Raw genomic sequence first — 12,886 nt, 5'->3', positions numbered from 1 at the left:
TCAGCAATGTATAAGAGATCCACTTTCTTCTACATTCCTCCCTTGCATTTGATACTGTCATTTTTCCTTATTCTAATTGTTTCGATAGGTGTGTGGTGATGTCATAGTCTTAAATTTTGTTTGAAGTGCTCTCTGTGGTTTTAAAATTTGCATTTCCTTAACGTCTAATGGTGTTGAGTATCTTTTCATGTGCTTAGAGGTCATTTGTATATCTTTGGAGAACTGACTTTTCAGATGCTTTTTGCCTGTTTTTTACAAATACGTCTTTTTATTATTTAGATTTTGCAAATACTTTCTCCCATTCTCTGGCTTGTCTTTTCATTTTTTTGATGGTGTCCTTGAAGTACAGTAGCTTTTTTTGGTTTGTTCTTATTTAAATTCCAGTCAATTAGCATACAGTGTACTACTAGTTTCAGATGTACAATATAGTGATTCAGTACTTCCATACATCGCCCTGTGCTCTTCACAGGTGCACTCCTTAATCCCCATCACCGTTTATTAAACATGTGCTTCCACCCACTTCTGTCCTGGTAACCATCTCTTTGTTCTCTATAGTTAAGAGTCTGTTTCTTGGTTTGCCTCTCTCTCTCTCTCTTTCTTTTTTCCCCTTTGCTCATTTGTTTTGCTCCTTAAATTCCACATACAAGTAAAATTGTATGGTATTTCTCTTTTTGTGACTGACTTATTTTGCTTTGCATAATACCCTCTGGCTCCATCCGTGTCATTGCACATGGCAGGATTTCATTCTTTTTTATGGCTGAATAATATTCTATTGTGTATATATTCCTCAGCTTCTTTATCCATTCATTAATTGATGGACACTTAGGCAGTTTCCATAATTTGGTTATTGTAGTTATTAACACTACTATAAATATTGGGGTGCATATATCCCTTTGAATTAGTATTTTTGTATTCTTTGGGCAAATAGTGCTATTGTTGGATTGTAGGGTAGCTCTATTTTTAACTTCTTGAGGAACCTCCATAATGTGTTCCACGGTGATTGCACCAGTTTGCATTACCCCACAATAGTGCAAGAGGGTTCCCCTTTCTCCACATCCTTGCCAACACCTTTTTGTTTCCCATGCTGTTGATTTTAGGCATTGTGACAGGTGTGAGGTGCTATCTTCTGGCTTTGCTTTGCATTTCTCTCATGGTGAGTGATGCTGAGTATGTTTTCATGTGTCTGTTGGCTGTCGGTATGTCTTCTTTGAAAAACTGTCTGTGTCTTCTGCCTAGGTTTTAATTGGATTATTTGTTTTTGGGGTGTTGAGTAAGTATCCGTTCTTTATATATTTTGGATACTAACTGTTTATTGGATATGTCATTTGCAAATACCTTCTCCCAGTCTGTGGGATGCCTTTTAGTTTTGTTGATTGTTTCCTTTGCTGTGCAGAAGCTTTTTATTTTGATGTAGTCCCCGTAGTTTATTTTTGCTGTCATCTCCCTTGTTTCAGGAAACCTATGTAGAAAGTAGTTGCTGTGGCTGATGGTCAAAGGATTAGGATTTTTACAGTTTTTTTTTTTTTAAAGATTTTATTTATTTATTTGACAGAGAGAGACAGCTAAAGAAGGAACACAAGCAGGGGAAGCGGGAGAAGGAGAAGCAGGTTTCCCACCGAGCAGGGAACCTGATGTGCAGGGCTCCATCCCAGGATCCTGGAATCATGACCTGAGCCAAAGGCAGACGCCTAATGACTGAGCCAGCCACTCAGTCGCCCCGGATTTCTACTGTTTTTGTGGTTTTTATTTTTTCAGGTCTCAAATTTAGATCTTTCAACTGTTTTAACTTTATTTTTGTATGTGGTGTAAGAAAGTGGTCCATTTTTGTTCTTTTGCATGTTGCTGTCCAGTGTGTCATTTAGTTTTGAACTCAATAATCCAGTAGTATAGTGTATAATCTTTTGTGACTGACTTCTTATGTGACTGACTTAGCATGCTTGTGAGATTTATCTATGTTACTGTATGGAGTGGTAGTTCATTCTTATTGCTATAAATCACTGCATTTACAAAAATCTATCCACTCTGAGAAAAAGGAACCCTTTTACACTGTTGGTGGGAGTACAAGCTGGTACACCCACTCTGGAAAATAGTGTGGAGGTTTCTCAAAACGTTCAAAATAGAGCCACCCGGGGCACCTGGGTGGCTCAGTGGGTTAAAGCCTCTCTGCCTTTGGCTCAGTTCATGATCCCAGGGTTCTGGGATCCAGCCCCGCATTGGGCTCTCTGCTCAGCAGGGAGCCTGCTTCCCTTCCTCTCCTTTTGCCTGTCTCTCTGCCTATTTGTCATCTCTGTCTTTCAAATAAATAAATAAAATCTTTAAAAAAAAATAGAGCTACCCTATGACCCACCTATTGCACTACTAGGTATTTACCCCCAAAATACAAATGCAGTGATCGGAAGGGGCATGTGCATCCCAATGTTTACAGCAGCAATGTCCATAATAGCCAAACTATGGAAAGAACCAGACGTCCCTTGACGGATGAATGGATAAAGAAGATATGGGGGGTGTATGTGCATGTACATGTATATCTACATACACACACACATATAACAATATTACTCAGCCATCAAAAAAAAAAAAGAAATGTTGCCATTCACAATGACATGGATGGAAATAGTAATTAGGCTAAGTGAAATAATTCAGTCAGAGAAAGAAAATTATCGTATGATTTCACTCTTATGTGGAATTTAAGAAACAAAACAGGAGTATAGGGGAAGGGAGGGAAAAATAAAACAAGATGAAATCAGAGAGTGGGACAAACCATAAGGGACTCTTAATCATAGGAAACAAACCAAAGGTTGCTGGAGAGGAGGGAGTAGGGGAATGGGGGAAACTGAGTGATGGACATTAAGGAGGGCATGTGATGTAATGAGCACTGGGTGTTATATAAGACTGGTGAATCACTGACTTCCACCTGTGAAACTAATAATACACTATATGTTAACAAATTGATTTTAAATGAAAAAAATTTCTTCATTTACTTAAAAAGAAATCTGTCCATTCTTTCATTGATAACTGGCTATTTCCTATTTGGCAGGTACAAATAATGCTGCTGAAAACATTCTCGTTTGTTTAGGTACACATAAACAGGCAATCTCCTGAGTGTATCCGTAGGAGTAGAATACATAAGGATTGTAGGCTGGTCATATATTCAACTTCACCGTTATTGAGTCCGTTTTCCAAAGCTGTGCCAAGTTGCACTCCCAACTAGTAACATACTCGTTCGGATGCTCCGTGTTGTTACCGACTCTTGATATTGTCAGTCTTTTTTAATATCTAGTATTTTATTGTGGTTTTAACTCTCATTTCCCTGATGACCAGTGGAATTAAGTATCTTTTCATGTTTTTTAGATATGATAATAGTCATTTAGATATAGGTTAGAAAAATATTTGTTTCTGGTTCACTTACAGTGTTGGTGGCTGTTGTGAAGCTATATGTGTTTTTATTCTGGAAATTAGGCTGAAAGAGCAGCCCCTCTTGGAATATGCTCCTATTTCAGAGGGAAAGAGGGAAAAAATGAGCAGAAACTGCTAAAATCTTTTGATGCTTCTGCTTGGATTTATTGAAGATCATGTCTATTCATATTCCATAGGCCAAAAAAGCCTATCACAAAACCGTGCTCAGTGTCGGAAGTTCTCTCTCACAGGAGGCATTGCAAGTCACATCATCATGGATGGGGGTGAAAAATCCTTTCACAGGAGGAGAAATCACAAATACTCTGAAACAAAAAGTCTGCCACTTTGTTAGGTACCTGTTGAACTATTGTGGTTTTCTTTTACCTTGACTTTTTCTTAGTGATGCTGATGAGGTTTTTTTTTTCCCCCCTCTGGTTATAAAACCTGGTGGCTCAGTCAGTTAAGCATCTGACTCTGGGTTTCCGTTCAGGTTATGACCTCAGGGTCCTGAGATCGATCCCTGCTCACGGAGGGGTGTGTGTGTGTGTGTGTGTGTGTGTGTGTGATCTACTTGAGAGTCATTCTCCTCCCTCTCCCTCCCCCTTTGCTCTTTCTCTGCTCTTGCTTGCACTCTCTCAAATAAATCTTAAAAAAAAAAAATCAGTAAAACTTGTTGGGGTTATATGTAATTGCAGATATTTTCTTCCTCTCTGTAACTTGCCTTTTAGATTCCTCATGTCTTTTCCTAAATAAAATTCTTTAAAAAAAAAATTGACATGTAGTGTTAGTTTCAGGTGTGCAACATTAAGATTTGATATTATATATATTGTAAATAAAATTATTAATTTCAATGTCTCATTTGTATTTTTCCTTCATAATTGTACTTTTGTGTCTTATTTAAGAAAATTTTCCTTACTCCAAAATTATGAAGATACTCTTCTGTTACCTTCTAGAGTCTTTATTATTATACCTTTTACATTTCAGTGTGCAGTCCTCCTAGAATTAGTGCTTAGTTGACATTTTAACATACTTCTGTAAGTCTAGGAAAAATGGTTTTAGTAGTTTCAAATAAACTCAGTTTACGTATAGAAACATATTAATACTAAACTCATGTATATGTAGAAAATATATCTGTTAGTAACACCTCTTTTACCACATTCTCAGAGATATACTGGGCATGTTTAAATTTTTACTGCTTTTAAACCTGCAGAAATTCATCTTTCTCCATAGCTGCAAGTAGCCAGTGAACCACAAAGTCTTTCCTAGTTAAGGTATTATCAGGAAGATAACAGATGTTCTTTAAATGAGGCCTTAGTCTTGGTCCTTCCAGAAGTTGAGATTTTCATTTTAATTTCATCTTGTGTGCTTACTTAATTTCTTCCTCTTGTCCCACCTTGTCTGTATAAATTTCTAGTGAAGAACCAAAGGGAATAATATCTGAATGTTTAATACAGGAATTGTTTAAATAATTGTATTTCTATTATGCAAACACATTGGTGGTTTGCCTTTCTTTAGCAAAGGCTTAAGTTTTTCCTGTAGTGATACTTAACACCTAAACTTTAAACATCTTTTGGAGAATTATAACTATTCTAATATTTGTGGAATAATTTGGGAATTAAGTTTTATCATCCTGTAGACCAAAATATTTGATCTTAAGAATTGACCAAGTAAGGGAACCTGGGTGGCTCAGTTGGTTGAATGACTGCCTTCCGCTCAGGTCATGATCCTGGAGTCCCAGAATCGAGTCCCGCATCAGGCTCCCTGCTCAGCAGGGAGTCCGCTTCTCCCTCTGACCCTCTCCCCTCTCATGCTCTCTCTCTCTCACTCTCTCAAGTAAATAAATAAAATCTTTCAAGTAAATAAATAAAATCTTCAAAAAAAGAATTGACCAAGTTAAACAGTGACATTTGGAAATTGTTTGGTTTTAACTCTTTTTTTTTTTTTTTTAAAGATTTTATTTATTTATTTGACAGAGAGAGACAACGAGAGAGGGAACACAAGCAGGGGGAGTGTGAGAGGGAGAAGCAGGCTTCCAACTGAGCAGGGAGCCCGATATGGGGCTCCATCCCAGGAACCTGGGATGATGACCTAAGCCACCCAGTCTCCCACAATCGGTCAAAACTCTTATATGTAGGAAAGAGGAAATTATTTAAACACAAGTTGTTTAAAAAAATCATACACATTAAAGATCATTGTGAACATTAATGAATAAAAAATCCCTGATTATAAAGGATTTGGTCAATATAGAAATAAGTTGTGTCTTTGTGTTCAACTTTAAAAAATATATAGGTATGAAGAAGTTGGGATTCTTAGTGGGTACTACACAAGTGATTTCCATGTGAGTACTTAGAAATAAATATGCTGGGGGCACGTGTGTGGCTCAGTTGGTTAAGTGCCTGCCTTTGGCTCGGTTCATAATCCCAGGGTCCTGGGATTGGGTCCCACATCGGGGTCCCTGCTCAGTGGGGAGCCTGCTTCTCTTTCTCCTTGGCCCCCACTCGTGCTCTCTCTTTCTGACAAATAAATAAAATCTTAAAAAAAAACAAAGGTTTCAGGGTGCAACCCCTAAATGTGGTTTCTGGTACTTCAGATGTAACATCTGTTCATAACAGGGTTGCAGGATTATGTCCCCCATTATGTGATAGCAGTTTTTCTTTCTTTCTTTCTTTCTTTTTTTTTTAATAACAACCATGTGACTATGCAGTAATTTTTCTTCTGTAAAATTTACTTCCAACCTTTATTTAGATTTTGTGATTCTTGAGGACTTCCCCTTAAATGCCTTGACCGTCATACAAAGTAATATTATTAACTTTTGATAGTTTTAGTAGTAAACATGGACCATTATCCAGGGCTCATTTTATTAACATAGTATTTATTGGTCTTGCTTTTCAGCGGGGATCTGATGAGCTTCTTTCTTCTGGTGTCATTAACGGACCTTTTACCATGAACAATTCTACTCCTACAGGTGTGTATGGTGAGTTTTCACTTTTTCAAAATCTAAAATGTTTTCTTTCTGTGAGTTTCAAAAAAAATTTTTTTTACAGTGTTCTTTGCTCATCTTACAAACATTTCTTGAAGTCCATTATTTATAACAAAACTAAAATTTACTGCAGTCAGGCTCACATAAGTGAAATTACCAATTGTAGATCTTAAGTTTTAAGAATTTGGATCTAATTTGATAATTACTTTTTTGATTGATGTTCTTTGTGTTTTATAGTTGTGATAAAACTGTCAATCAGTTGGTGACCCAGAACAATTGAGTAAAAGCTGGATTTAAAAGCGTGTGTTGAATGATGGTTTAGCATATTAGAAGTATTAAAACTATAAGATCACATTATTTTTTAAAAATTGGAACATAATTTACATTCTGTAGGTTACCATCTGGTTTAAAAATAAATAAATGTTCTTGAAATTTGGGGACTGTAAAATGAACTGGTGGAGTATAGTTAAGAGGCTCTTACTGTATAGAATATCCCAGTTACGGATGGTAATTTGTACTGTACCACTAGCAGTTGTGATAGAGAGAATGAAAGCATTCACAGAAGGTGAAATAGATAGTAGCTGCTGACTAATTGAATGTTTGAATAAGGGATTCCATCAATGATTTATTTCCAGGTTTTGGACTTGGATAATTAGGTAGGTGAATGGTGGTGCCATTTACGTAGAATATATAGGAAGAAGTTGGACAGCATAACAGGTTCAGATTTTTATATGTTGAATTTGAGGTTCCTTTGCGACATCCAAATGGAAGTGTTGGGTAGTCACTGGATTCTTCTGGTCTCAGTATCTGGAGAGAAATTTGGAAATTAGCATCATCCACAGTTGAAAAGGCATGAAGAGTGGAGAGTTTCAGAAAAGGCCAGATATTTATTTATTTATAAAAATTTTATTTATTTATTAGAGACATGAAGAGTGGAGAGTTTCAGAAAAGGCCAGATATTTATTTATTTATAAAAATTTTATTTATTTATTAGAGAAAGAGTGCAAAAGAGTATATAAGCAGGGGAGAAGTAGAAATAGGTTCCCCACTGAGTGGGGAGCCCAGCGCAGGGCTCAGTCCCAGGACTGTGGGATCATGACCTGAGCCGAAGGCAGATGCCCAATGAACTGAGCCACCCAGGTGCCCCTGAAGGCCAGATTTTTATCCAAATGTTTTTGGGGTTACAGGGAATAGGAAATGAATGGACCTCACTTTCCAGACCCTGAGCTATATGGTATTTAGGAGAATGAACGGCTTTTTTGTGAGGACTGTATAAGAGTAGTAGACTAGGTTCTGTTAAGGCAAAAGATGCAATGAAAATTCATGGAAGAGATAATATATGGGAATTAGTTAACCATGGTACACTGTTCTACAGTACTAAATGGAAAGGTTTTGTGGACAGGACAGCAGCAGAGGACTTGTTCTCGTAGAAGTGTGAACAGAGTAATATGAGCATGAAACTAAAGTGTTTTCTCAAACTTGAGCTGGCATCAGAATCACCTGGAGGGCCTGTTAAAGCATAGCTGTTGAGTCCATATCCAGAATTTCTAATAAAGTAGATCTGAGGTGGGTCCTCAGAATTTGTATTTGCACAAGTTTCTGGGTAATAGTGATGTTGCCTTGAGGAACCATACTTTGAGAACTGTTGTATGAGGAAATATTAGAATCTAAAGTTTCTAAACCTAATTATCCTCTTGGTCAGGTATGTTTGTAAAAATGCTAAAAAAAAATTGTTGTAAAAAAAAAATTGCTAGAGACTTAGGGGGCTTGGGTGGCTCAGTTGGTTAAGCCTCTGACTCCTGATCTCAGCTCACACGCTTTGATCTCAGGGTCATGTGTTCAAGTCTCATGTTGGGCTCCATACTGGGCATGGAGCCTACTTTAAAAAAAAAAAAAGTCCTTACTCCTAGAGTTACAGTAAATCTAAGGTGGGGCCGATTATATTTTTATTTTAAAAATAGGTCACTTTGGTCACGTATATGAATTACCAGGATGGATAACCAGAAAGATTTCACGTTTGTTTATTGATTACTTAGGAAAAGAAAGACATAGGAAATGGGAGTTTAGCTGGCATCAGCAGTTTGTTATGTTTTGCTTTTATGTTTTGAATGTCTTGTGTCCCATTCTGTGTTCAGTGTTTCTCTTCCTGAAGCATATCCTCTTCAGTAGCTATTTCTGCAAAGCTCTCTAAATGGTAACCTCTCAGTTTCACTAAAAATGTTTATTTCATTATCTCTATTCAATGTTAGTTAGCTATTTTGAATTTTAGGTTGCCAGTTTTTTCTCTTAACACAATGAAGGTATTGTTCTATTATTCTTTTGGTGTCTGTTGTTGAGAAGTCTGTTGTCAGTGTTGGTTATTACTTTGTAGGTAAAATTACTTCTCTACAGTAATTTTAAAACATTTTCCTCCTTATTTTTGTTCAGTGGGTTAACTAGCTATTTGTAGATAGGGATCACAGATTGGCAACCCTGGATGATCACTATAATAGCTTGGGAAGCTCTGAGGAAAATACAGATACCTTGACCACACCAATTCTAAAATCTTGGGGTAGAGGGATGAGCAGTTTTTTGTTTATTTTTAAAACTTCTTAGATGATAATCGTAAGGTTCAGCTAGTGTTGAGGACCATTGCTAGAGACTTACTTTCATTCATCTTTCTTAGGAGTGACCCAGCTCTTCCCAGAACTGCCTTCTCCTGGAACTCCAGTTAGAAATGTATAGGACCGTTTCATTCAGTCCTGTATTTGTTTTAACCTCTACATTCATTGTCATGTCTTTCCTTTAAGGTCCTGTATTTTGGATAATTTCCTTAAAATGTTTTTCTGATTCACTTATTCTGTGTTCAGCTTTGTCCGATGTGCTGTTTAGTCCTTCGGTTAAATATTTGCTTATAACCTATTATTTTTCCTTGTGTGAGTCATAATTTTTAGCTGAATTGCTTTTTCTTTTGTGAGGATCTCTAAGGTCTTTGTGTTTGCTCTGCTAAGCTTTCTAAGGTATCACCAGCCCCTAACATGGTCTAATGTGTATGTTGATTTATTGCTTTGGAGATTCTTAGACCAGAGAAGAAGAGAAAATTCAGAATCCAAACATTCACATTTCCCCATCAGAATCTGAACAGAGATGGGCTTCCTTTTTAAATACTTTCGAAATATGAGTCTGTCTTTCTTTCTTTCTTTCTTGATGGGAAGTTTCTGATTTTAGTTTGCTTTCACAGAGGGCCTTGGCTGTTGACATGACTTGGGGAAATTTCACTTTTTTTCTTTTGAGGTCATTTATACAGCAAAAATATTTTTGTGATATTTGGTCTAATATTTGCAAATTTCTAAAAGAACTAAAATTTCAAGATTTGGGTGCTCCATTCCTTGACTATAATAAAGATTCCTAGTTGATTTTGAACAAATTTGGAGAGAAAGGTTTTAGGGCTCATTTACAAATGAGTTTTTAATGCCTATGTGAGGTAGTTTTTCAAAGATACAGAAATTTAAAAATCACATTGATAATAATGGGTAGGTTAAAGAGCCTGGTGTACAATTGTGCCAAAGGAGCTTTTTGGTATTCAGTATAATCTTACCACAAAATTTTTGTGGTTCATTTAATCTAAATGTGGATTTAAAAATAATTTCTAAAATCTAATGACCGTACTATCTATTAGTAGAATATTGCTTGTTTGGTAAAGGAGTTATGTATGTACTAAACTAATTGCAAGTACACGTCTGCCCCATAGGACTGTTGCACCAAAACTTATGTTTGTATTATGTATGTATTATGTTATTACCTCAAAAAAAGTAGATCTTTATTGTAGAACTTTTTTTTTTTTTTTTTTTTTGAGAGGGAGGAAGGAGGGGCAGACGGGACGGAGAGAAAGAATCCTAAGCAGGCTCCATGTTGGACATGCAATCTCACAACACTGCAATCATGACCTGAGCTGAAATCAAGTCAGATGCTTAACAAACTGAGCCACCCAGGTGCCCTTTTAATGTAGAACTTTTAAAACTCAATTTTTGGGGCACCTGGGTGGCTCAGTGGGTTAAAGCCTCTGCCTTCCGCTCAGGTTATGATCCCAGGGTCCTGGGATCGAGCCCCACATTGGGCTCTCTGCTCAGCGGGGAGCCTGCTTCCCTTCCCCTCTCTGCCTGCCTCTCTGTCAAATAAATAAAATCTTTAAAAATAAATAAATAAATAAATAAAAACTCAATTTCCGTTAGTATTAGGTATTTCACTTTTGATAGACTGATTTCCCAAAAGCTTTATTTTGATTCCACTGAAATGATTCCACATTCAGTCATTATTGGGTAATAACTGATTTTTCATTGTTAGCAGATGATGATAAAACTGATATAATTTAGCTTTTGGCAAAGTTCTATTGATGAGGTTAACATTATTTATTTTATTTATTTATTTTTTTAAGATTGTGTTTATTTATTTGACAGAGATCACAAGCAGGCAGAACAACAGGCGGGGGGGGGGGAGCAGACTCCCCGGTGAGGAGAGAACCTAATGTGGGGCTTGATTCCAGGAAGCTGGAAGGCAGAGGTCCCCAACCCACTGGGCCACCCAGGTGGCCCTGGGGTTAACATTATTAACACCTGTTACTTTACACATGGAGAAGAAACTTCCCAAGTTAAATTAATTCAGAATTATACAATTGTGGTTTTACTGCAAGACATCAAATGGAATTGGTGATAAGCACAGTTGTGCCTTTCCTTCTGGGAACCTGACCTGTGATCTCATGTTTGTAGGTCTTATTTTATGTCCTTTGATAATTATGAAAAAGTTTTACACATTTCTTTGTGAGTTGTATACTTCTCTTTTTAAATTTAATGTTAGGAATTATGGCAGAGACTATTGTGTACCTGAATACTTTTTGGTTTTCTTTAGTGACAACGCTAATTTTTATCTGGGTGTGTTGCCTCTCAAATTAAACAGCCATGTTTCAGTCTTCCTTATAGCTAGGTGTGGTCATGTGATTAAGTCCTGGCTAATGAGATACAAGTAGAAGTTAAAAGGAGATAGATACTTCTGGAACATTTCCACATGGATACACTTTTTCCTCTTTTATCCTACCTCCTACAGGATTTTCATCTTCCATCTTACATGATGAGGATGAGAGCTGCACCCTAACAGAAAGACAAGTAGAGCCTGAGTCACTGGTAACTTTATGTCACCATTCTGGATTTGGAAATTTCTACAGTTGGACTTTTTACATGAGCAGTAATTTTTTTTTTTAAGCAGCCATTATTTGAAATATATTATTATTATATGCAGGACTATGATTTCAGATAAAAGTAAACAAATGAGGTGAACCCTGTGATCACCTTGGCATTTTTTCTGGACTCTATTTAAAGTTGGGGGGAACCCAGGCAAACATGACAGAATTGCTAAGTTGAAGAGACAGAGATCCACGCTTGGGAAGGCTGAGGCAACTGGGAGCTATGGAAGCAATGCATGGGAGAGGAGAGAGCTCCATGAGAAAAGTGCTCCAGAAGTCTCCCTTTGAATCTGTTGCCAAATAGTAAGCTACACATGCCTTACCAGTAATGTACACCAGTTCTAGCATAAAGGCTTCTCTAAACCCACTCTAACAAAGCTTCAAAACAAGCTCCAAAACAGTTGCCTGATCTGAAACTACCTTTTTTCCCAGAAAAAAACTCTGGCACATTAAAGGAATAAAACAAATTCTAGTGCTCACATTGTTGACTATTCAATCAAAAATTGCCAAACATGGAGAGAACCACAAAACTGTGACCCATAACCAGGAGGAAAATCAGTCAACAGAAGGAGAACTAGATGGGGCACCTGGGTGGCTCAGTCAGCTGCGTGTCCAGCTCTTGGTTTCGGTCCAGGTCATGGTCTTACAGAGTCGGGAGAGTGAACCTCATATTGGCCTCCACACTCAGAGTGGAGTTGTCTTGGGATTCTTTCCCTGTTCCTCTCCCTCCTCTCTGTATCTCCTTCTACTCTTGTGCATGCATGCGCGTGCTTGCACTCTCTCTCTCTTCCCCTCCCAAATAAATAAATAAAACCTTAAAAAAGAAAGAGACCTATGAAAGGACAGAGATAATGAAATTAGCAGATTTGGAGTTCAAAATGGTTATTAAAAGCATATTTAAGGATTTAAAGGAAACTGTTAGCATAATAAGGATAAAAATGGGACTTCTAAAGATAAGAATATGTCTAAAAAATACATGGCATGGCATTAATAGCACATATGTTCTGCAGAATAAGTCAACAGTCAGTTCAAAGACAGCAGTAGAAGGGTGCCTGGCTGGCTTAGGTGGTAGAGCACATAACTCTTGATCTCTTGGTTGTGAGTTGCAGCCCCACGTTGGGTGGAGAGATGACTTAAAACAACAACAAAAATACAGCAATAGAAACTAAAGCACACAGACCAAAAAAGATTGAGGAAGAAATGAACAGTCTTTAGTAAACTATAGAAAAAAATCAGGTGGTCCAAACATATGTGTAAATCAGGTCCCAGAAAGGAAGGTGGGGGCAGGGAAACAG

General features: G+C 37.2%; 1 protein-coding gene across 7 annotated transcripts in view; it reads left to right on the top strand.

The window, feature by feature from the left end:
• PTBP3 (polypyrimidine tract binding protein 3) overlaps positions 1–12,886 on the top strand; it is a 113,254-nt gene that overhangs the window by 33,246 nt on the left and 67,122 nt on the right. For 3 of the 7 annotated variants that reach the window (XM_032865609.1, XM_032865602.1, XM_032865606.1), the window contains one exon: positions 6,289–6,370. In XM_032865609.1, the coding sequence (XP_032721500.1) occupies positions 6,340–6,370 (31 nt within the window). In that variant the 5' untranslated portion in view covers positions 6,289–6,339. Of the gene's footprint in view, positions 1–6,288; positions 6,371–12,886 lie in introns of those variants that run through there. The other 4 variants (XM_032865603.1, XM_032865605.1, XM_032865607.1 and 1 more) reach the window with 3 other exon arrangements.

This window comes from Lontra canadensis, unplaced genomic scaffold (genome assembly GCF_010015895.1).
Source record: "Lontra canadensis isolate GAN:19392208 unplaced genomic scaffold, GSC_riverotter_1.0 scaffold30, whole genome shotgun sequence".
In the NCBI taxonomy this organism is placed as follows: domain Eukaryota; kingdom Metazoa; phylum Chordata; class Mammalia; order Carnivora; family Mustelidae; genus Lontra; species Lontra canadensis.
This window is presented reverse-complemented; position numbering and strand designations above follow the sequence as displayed.